Source organism: Cydia fagiglandana, chromosome 24 (assembly GCF_963556715.1).
Source record: "Cydia fagiglandana chromosome 24, ilCydFagi1.1, whole genome shotgun sequence".
NCBI lineage: Eukaryota > Metazoa > Arthropoda > Insecta > Lepidoptera > Tortricidae > Cydia > Cydia fagiglandana.
Window position 1 is genome coordinate 4,251,232 of NC_085955.1, and position 9,141 is coordinate 4,260,372.

General features: G+C 38.2%; 1 protein-coding gene across 1 annotated transcript in view; it reads left to right on the forward strand.

Moving 5' to 3' along the window:
* The window catches only part of LOC134676305 (mannosyl-oligosaccharide glucosidase), a 40,372-nt gene extending 36,613 nt beyond the window's left edge, over positions 1-3,759 (forward strand). The window contains exon 16 of the mRNA XM_063534679.1: positions 665-3,759. Coding sequence (XP_063390749.1) covers positions 665-801 — 137 coding nt within the window. The 3' untranslated portion in view covers positions 802-3,759. The remainder of the gene's footprint in view (positions 1-664) is intronic.
* Positions 3,760-9,141: the final 5,382 nt, after the last annotated feature.

Below are 9,141 nucleotides of genomic sequence, written 5' to 3' on the forward strand. Positions count from 1 at the left end.
GAGTGACACAAGCCTACGTCACAATAACATGGCCGCTATATATAGCGCTATCGCATATTATCATATAGCGCTGTCGCATGATGACGTAGGCTTGTGTCAGTCACGTGACCTAGAAAAGACGGGAAGAGAGTACCAGGCGGAGTATATTATTAGACCATGCAGTATCCTAAGCCCAAAATACTTTTTCACCTCAGCAGCTCGAACAAGGGTACTTTGCTTCTTAAAAACAGTGAGCAAAATCGCATTTTGCTCACTGAGTCATTTTGTCTCACTCAGTGAGCAAAATCGCATTTTGCTCACTTAGTGAGACAGAATGAGTGAGCAAAATCGCATTTTGCTCACTGAGTGAGACAAAATGTCATTCAAGTGACTTTTATAGTCAAATGTCATTTCAACATGCGGGGTCTAATACAGTTTGATATACTTGGGTTCTATTATCTCTGTCCCTCTAGGTATGTTCTCACTGCTTAGGGTGAAAAATTTTGTGTACTACACGAGATCAAAGTTATTTACATCTCGTGCGCTTTTGAATCCCTTACTACGCTCAAGATTCTAAATTAGATTTTGATCTATTATAAAATCTTTCGCTTACACGGGACTCAAAATAAGCACTCGAAGAAATATCAAACTTTGATCTCTTGTTGTACAAATAACTTTTTTTTAGGAAACATTCTGGGCGAGTACCGGCGCACGGGGTACTTCTGGGAGCACTACTCGGATGTGGACGGCGCCGGCGCCGGCTGCCGGCCCTTCACCGGCTGGACCGCCCTACTACCGCTCATCATGGCCGGAGAATATTAACCTCTAGCCGCCCAGACACCTATAAAAAGGTCTCCTGTTCCATTCTAATTTGAACTATGTGTTGACAAAATAAAATTTCATTTTGCTTGGCAAGGTTTGACGCATGGGCTAGTGGTTAAATATAACATACAAATTGATTTATTGACCCAGAAAAAAACCAACGTAACAATAACAGCATAGGTACCTTTACATCCACAGCGCAGGCTTCGTCATACAGATAGCCCATCCACCTCAGGTTTCGTCAAATAAAATATTAAATATTGTTTTCACCACACCAGCTCGGAAAGGCTTACTTTGCACTTCGAAAACGAATAGCAAAGTTGCATTTTATCCACATGTGAGGCAAAGTAATCAAATGCAAATTTTGAGTTGTTTTCTTATGTTTTTTGGTAGAATTGACTTTTAAGTGATGATTTTGGAAGATAAATATTTAATAACATTCATTTGGATTTGATTTGGTTTGATTTTGTTTGATATTTTACATTTAATATTTGCTTCGGGTTGGTGTGGTGAAAAATTGTGTGTTTCACTCGGGGGCAAATTTTGTTTAACCCTCGTGCTTTGAAACCCTCGCAACGCTCAAGATTCCATTTTTCGAACCACTCGCTACGCTCGTGGTTCAATTTTGGAATCTTTCGCTTGGTCGGGTATCAATATTAGCACGAGCGGTTAAACAACAACTTTGCCCCCGAGTGAAACAAATAACTATTAAATCCTCCTGCTAGTCGTAATTTGTTGAGTAATACACTTTCCGTTAGTCGCGACATGCGTGACATCTAGTGTCGAGTATAGTGTAAATCTTTTGAACTGAGCTAGTTTACTCAAAGAGTCTCAAGAATACAATACCATTGAGAGGTAAACCACAAATCAAAATAACTACCTCGTAGTAAAAGCAGATTATAACCGCTTTGAAATGTAGTATAGATTAACGACTCTATTTCTTTAACAATAGACTACAAAATACACTAACTAAAAATTGTATATGATAGTATCTTTTTAGACCATTTTAACCCCATTCAACAAGGAATAAGGTTAAAAATTCAATGTACATGCAATGTACTTCTAACTTATTTTGAAAGTAAACTGGTTGGCGCCTACGAGAACAAAAACAGATAATAGGATTGTAATTTTTTTTTTTTATTATTATTAATGGGCTTACTCATGGCCACAGACTAGCCGAGGCAATAAAACAATGCTATTGTTAGTCAGGTAAGTGAACAAGCTCAGTTCAAAAAATGTTTACTATAGCAGTACTGATAATTCCGTTACTTGACGCTAGATGTCGCGTCGACTACGAAAATAATAGTCGTTTTGGTAACAATACTAACGTAATAGTAGAGATGCAACGGATAGTTGTTTGGCCGGATACCGGATAGTAACCGGATATCCGGTGCATCTCTAGTATATACTATAGATGATCCGGTGCATCTCTATAGTGCTCACTCCGTACATCAGATTCCTTACTTAATAAATAATAAGTTGCATGGGAGGTATAGTAAACGCCTGCGGCTGTCGTGAATTAACACCCCCGTTTCCAATATTTCACTTACCGTCGTTGCACAATGTACTATAATTTTCGACTGCTTTTAAATATATCGGTATCAAGCATTTACAAGTCACGAACACTACGCCAAAAAGCCGCTCCCATACAATTTTAAAATGAAATTCGTTTGTGTGGCGGCGGCTAAGTTCGTTTGACTCTGGACAAATATACAGGGTGTTTGCCAAATTAAAACGGCAGAAAGGTTTTCCTATCTGCTCATGTCTACAAAAAAAAATTGGCCATGTTTTTTTTACTACTGCTCAAGTAGAAATTTGAAATTTACGAAAAACTGCCATAGAACTGAAAAAAAAATGTGCGCAAAATTAAAAATTTCTACGCCTGGGAAAATAGCAAAAGACTCAACCTATTTGCCGTTTTAATTTGGCAAACGATGTACCAAACACCCTGTATTACAGAAATAATGTAATCTTTTTTTAAGCCGACAATGTTTTTAGCTTGTAAGTATTTAGTGATATCTGTATATATAGTGACGGTGAAAATAATGACACTAGAAGGATCTGAGGGCCTACCACGAACCACGTTCACCGTGTTACCTCCCTGTCACACTTACGTACGAATTTACAAGTGTGACAGAGAAGCAACACGTTGAACGTATTTCGCGGTAGGCCCTCTGTAGCAAGGGCATCCAATATCGGACGATATTCAGCGCCTCTACCGCGAAAACCGAAATTCGCAAATTGCGGGGATCTTTCTCTTTTACTCTCATGAATACGTAATTAGAGTGACAGAGCAAAACCGGGCAAGTGCGAGTCGGACTCGCGCACGAAGGGTTCCGTACCATAAAGCAAAAAAAAAACGGAAAAAAATGCAAAAAGAAAACGGTTACCCATCCAAGTACTGACCACGCTCGACGTTGCTTAACTTTGGTCAAAAATCACGTTTGCTGTATGGGAGCCCCACTTAAGGTGGTTCGCCTAGGTTACTCAAAACTTAACTCTCGCTAGATGGTACCACTTTTGCAAAATTTCAGATTATATTTTTTTGTGAATTGGTCTTGGTATTTGTAGACTTAAAAGTATGTTTCGCGCACTCTTTAAGTAAATATTGAACTATTAAACTAAACATTGAATACTTCATTGTGCAAAAACCACCTTTTTAATTCGACGGAGTGTTGCTGTCACGCTTGTTCCTACTATAACTCACACATGCAAACAGTGTTTTCGTGATCCTTGTAGTAGACAATTTCACACAACGTAAGTATGTTGCAATAGCGTAACGGTATGTTCGTGGAAATACGTGCAAGAGGATTGGGGTTCAAGACTGGTGCGAGTAGGTAATTTCTTTTTGTTTCTCCTTTGTGTTATCTTACCTTTAAACGAGCAATTATTAGATATATAATTATTTATTTGTATATTTGGATGGTATCAGAAACGGCTCTAACGATTTCGATGAAATTTGCTATAAGGGGTCCCATACAACCATTTCTAGTCGCCGTTACGACGCGGTGTTGACACATCTTGTGTCGACACCGTCTGTTTCGGTCACAATTCCAGTCGCAGAGTCGTCGCCGTGTCGACACAGTTACCAGAAATGGGGAAGGGTCGACACATGACACAAAGTGACATAAAGTGTGGTCGCCGTGTGCACACATTGTTTCGGGTTTGCGACTACTTTATGCCAAAATCATTCGTTCATTCGTTCATTTCGTTCCTGTCAAATGGAAACTGTCAGATGGAAAAATGCTTAAATAAAAATAAGTGACATTAATACGCCATCTCTAAAACGGATTACAAGACTTAATTATATATTGTTTGCATTTATATTACAATAGGACTTAAATTATTATGGGGAATTAAACTGCTCGAGTGATTTGATAAACTAAGTGTAATATAATCAACGCGCCACCACATTGTTTTAGTTTAGCCGGAAATGAAATTGTTTACTTCTCAGTGCCTGTGTTCATAACTATATTATTTGATGCATTTTTAGTACTTCGATGCGTATACTATACTTAAATAACAGAAATAACGCTTTACATACTACGAAACTTGTTAATTATGATGTATAAATATGGTTTAAGGCTGAGAAATATTGCAGTCACAAAGTAGTCGCAAATGTTTCGACTTTGTGTCGACTCTGTGTTGACACATGACACGCGCTGTCAAAAGTAATAACAAAGTTACTGGATTTGCAAAATGGCTCCTTGTGTTCATTCGTTTTCAGATATTCTCAAAGTGTAAGAGCCATGCCGTGGAATAAAAAAAAGTTAATCCTCATATTTTAATCGCGATTAATTTAGTCGACCTAACATAGATTGAAATTGCATTAATCTGAATATTAATCGAATAAATTATCGATTAAATCTCGATTGAAAGTTGACAGGGGGACATTTTTGTACGTAAATGGAATAGGATTTGCATGTAAATATTTCCCACCTTTTCGGGGCGGGGACAAATGGAAACACACAATTTTTGGATGTATTCCCATTTATTCCCGCAGGGAACAGATGGAATAGGATTTGAAAGTAAATATTTCCCATTTTTTCCCCCCTTATCGGGCTGGGGACAAATAGGAACAAACAATTTTCGGATGTAATCCCATTTATCATTTATCCTCGCAGGAAACAGATGGAATAAGATTTGCATGTAAATATTTCCCATTTATTCCACCTTATCGGGGTGGGGACAAATGGGAACACACAATTTTCAGATGTATTCCCATTTATCCCCGTAGGGAACAGATGGAATAGGATTTGCATGTAAATATTTCCCAATTTTCCCACCTTTTCGGGGTGGGGACAAATGGGAACATACAATTTTCAGATGTAATCCCATTTATCCACACAGGGAACACTTGGAATAGTATTTGCATGTAAATATTTCCCATTTTTTCCCACCTTATCGGGGTGGGCACAAATGGGAACACACAATTTTCGGACGTAATCCCATTTATCCTCCCAGGGAACAGATGGAATAAGATTTGCATGTAAATATTTCCCATTTATTCCACCTTATCGGGGTGGGGACAAATGGGAACACACAATTTTCAGATGTATTCCCATTTATCCCCGTAGGGAACAGACGGAATAGGATTTGCATGTAAATATTTCCCAATTTTCCCACCTTTTCGGGGTGGGGACAAATGGGAACACACAATTTTCGGACGTAATCCCATTTATCCTCCCAGGAAACAGATGGAATAGGATTTGCATGTAAATATTTCCCATTTTTTCCACCTTATCGGAGTGGGGACAAATCACACAATTTTCGGATGTAATCCCATTTATCCACACAGGGAACAAATGGAATAGTATTTGCATGTAAATATTTCCCATTTTTTCCCACCTTATCGGGGTGGGGACAAATGGGAACACACAATTTTCGGATGTATTCCCATTTATCTCCGTAGGGAACAGATGGAATAGGATTTGCATGTAAATATTTCCCATTTTTTCCACCTTATCGGAGTGGGGACAAATCACACAATTTTCGGATGTATTCCCATTTATCTCCGTAGGGAACAGATGGAATAGGATTTGCATGTAAATATTTCCCATTTTTTCCACCTTATCGGAGTGGGGACAAATGGGAACACACAATTTTCGGATGTATTCCCATTTATCCCCGTAGGGAACAGATGGAATAGGCTTTGCATGTAAATATTTCCCAATTTTCCCACCTTTTCGGGGTGGGGACAAATGGGAACATACAATTTTCAGATGTAATCCCATTTATCCACACAGGGAACAAATGGAATAGTATTTGCATGTAAATATTTCCCATTTTTTCGCACCTTATCGGGGTGGGGACAAATGGGAACACACAATTTTCGGATGTATTCCCATTTATCTCCGTAGGGAACAGATGGAATAGGATTTGCATGTAAATATTTCCCATTTTTTCCACCTTATCGGGGTGGGGACAAATGGGAACACACAATTTTCGGATGTATTCCCATTTATCCCCGTAGGGAACAGATGGAATAGGCTTTGCATGTAAATATTTCCCAATTTTCCCACCTTTTCGGGGTGGGGACAAATGGGAACACACAATTTTCAGATGTAATCCCATTTATCCCCGCAGGGAACAGATGGAATAGTATTTGCATGTAGATATTTCCCATTTTTTCCCACCTTATCGGGGTGGGGACAAATGGGAACACACAATTTTCGGATGTAATCCCATTTATCATCGCAGGGAACAGATGGAATAGGATTTGCATGTAAATATTTCCCATTTTTTCCACCTTATCGGGGTGGGGACAAATGGGAACACATAATTTTCAGATGTACTCCCTGGCGTGACAATGTGACGTAACGTGACAGGTGCGACATTTCGACAAGTCTCATTGTTGCTGACGTCACAGGCATCCATGGGCTACGGTTATCGCTTACCATCGGGCGGGCCGTATTCCTGTTTGTCACCATCATTGTATTATTTTTAAAAACTTTATTATATCGGCAAAAACATGTATTTCTTTTGCGATGTTTATGATGATAATGATGGAAATTGTCACAAGATTTCAAAGAACTTTCGGTAATTCTTGAGTTCTGTGTCGGAATTTCGTGACAATTGTCGTATTTCTTGTGACAAATGTCATTAGCTTCGCAAAATAAGTACTTATTAACTGGCGATATGGTGGAGTTTTTTTTTAATTAACAATTTGGTGGCAAACAACCACACCGCCCGTCTGATGGTAAGCGTTTACCGTAGTCCATGGAGGCCTGTGACTTCAATTACAGTGATGTAGACAATAGGGAATATTAGGCAAAGCTCTGCGTAGGTGGCACTAGTAGTACACATACAGTAAACAAACATGCGTCACTACGTCACTCACATATCGCCTATCGTGAAACACGACAATCGAGGGCTCGGTTTCTGCCTCTCTATCACTCTCGCATATTCGAGCGATAAAGAGGCGGATAACTAAATTTCGATTTTCGCGTTTACCGGTAGGCACTTGTTAACAAACCGCCTTGATGCATCAATGTCATATTTTATTGTCTTTGAAAACTTGTCAAAAAACAGTTTAAGGCACAGTATGTATAAGTTAGTCTATGAATTTACTGAGTCGGTAGTGCTGCACTCTGGCGGCAGAACATTGCAGTAATATACCCTATTGTTGGACCTGTCACGTCCTAAAACCTATAAAACAATATTCATGACGACTTTTATGACAACATGCGTAGCCGCCATCTTGGATTATAAAATGGTCATCATTTTCGAATTCTGCACTCCCTAAAACCTATAAATCGACATCCGTGACGACGCAAGTTATCTTTATTTTCAGATCTAACCAATTGCTACAGAATACAAAGGACAAAAAAAGAAGCAAGGAGGTAATGAAACAAGCAAAAATACTGATGATTCCTCGACGCAATTGGATGATTCTTAAATTGTGTCCAGATTTTCTTGTCATAAAAGTTTTTATTTTTCACATATAACTCACACAAGCTCCGTGACATTTCGACCTTGTAATTTTTTTAATGTTTTTGTTTATATGTGCGTATCTCACTAGAATAATATAATCAAGGTATGTTTATGTTTGATGGTTGAAATAGTAATTCTAAAAATTATATTTGTGTCTTATATTCCTGCCGAAGACTTTTATTTTTCCTTTTCCTTCTACACAAGTTAGGCCAAGTAATAAGAATTTAGGGCTCTCAATTTTATCTTGACTTCTACATCAGTAAAGCTACGAGGCCATGTTTGGTATCGTTTTCGTATAAATTCACAGTACCAAATTTAGTTACGGTATCACATTGACACCATTCCGAAGTAAAAACATATAAACTTATTAAAATACTTTCTTTTAAACTCCTCTTCACGCTTAAACTGCTGAACAGTTTTAATTTAAAGGTACACATATATTTTGAGTCCCGAGACAGGACATGATAAGTTATGTCAAAAATCATCCTTTAAAGGTGTGAAATGTGGTGCAGGGCGGAATTCAGAATTGAATTCTTCAAGTTAATACTTACTGTTTAAGTTTAGGTTTGTAGTCATGTTTTTTATCACTTTCAACTAAATCAAAGATGTAGAATTGTAGACCATCCCAAATTTCATATAAATCGGTTCAGCGGTTATTGATTGTCCGTACAAATTTTCACGCCACTTTTCACACCTTCAAAAGATGATTTTGGTTATAAGATCTATCCTATGTCCTGTTCCGGGACGCAAACTATTTCTATACCAAATTTCAACGAAATCGGTTCAGCGGTTAAGCGTCAAGAGGAGTTTAAAAAATACCGGCCAAGTGCGAGCCGGACTCGCGTATTAAGGGTTCCGTACATTAAGTCCGCCTCGCGCTTGGCTGCACATTTCTAATAGGTTTTCCTGTCATCTTAATAATCGTGATAGGCAAAGGACTATTTTGTGTATTTTTTTCAAAATTTATGACCTAGTAGTTTCGGAGATAAAGGGGGGGGGGGGGGGCAATGGTCATTTTTGGGTATAAAATCAATTTGTTTACGTTATATGTCCGTCTTTGGGTCTCTAATTTACATATATGTACCAAATTTCAACTTAATTGGTCCAGTAGTTTCCGAGAAAATAGGCTGTGACAGACGGACAGACATACAGACGCACGAGTGATCCTATAAGGGTTCAATTTTTTCCTTTTGAGGTACGGAACCCTAAAAAAATTGTTTTTAAATTTTGTGGAACACGGCCTAGCACCTTCACTGATGTAGAGATCAAGATAAAATTGAGAGCCCTAAATAAAGTTTCAAGAGCGGATATCTCAAAAACTATTCAATATATGGAAAAAATTGACTAAATAAACTTGTAACAAATTAAATTAACTTTCATTTTCTATAAGTGGCCATGTCGCTACGA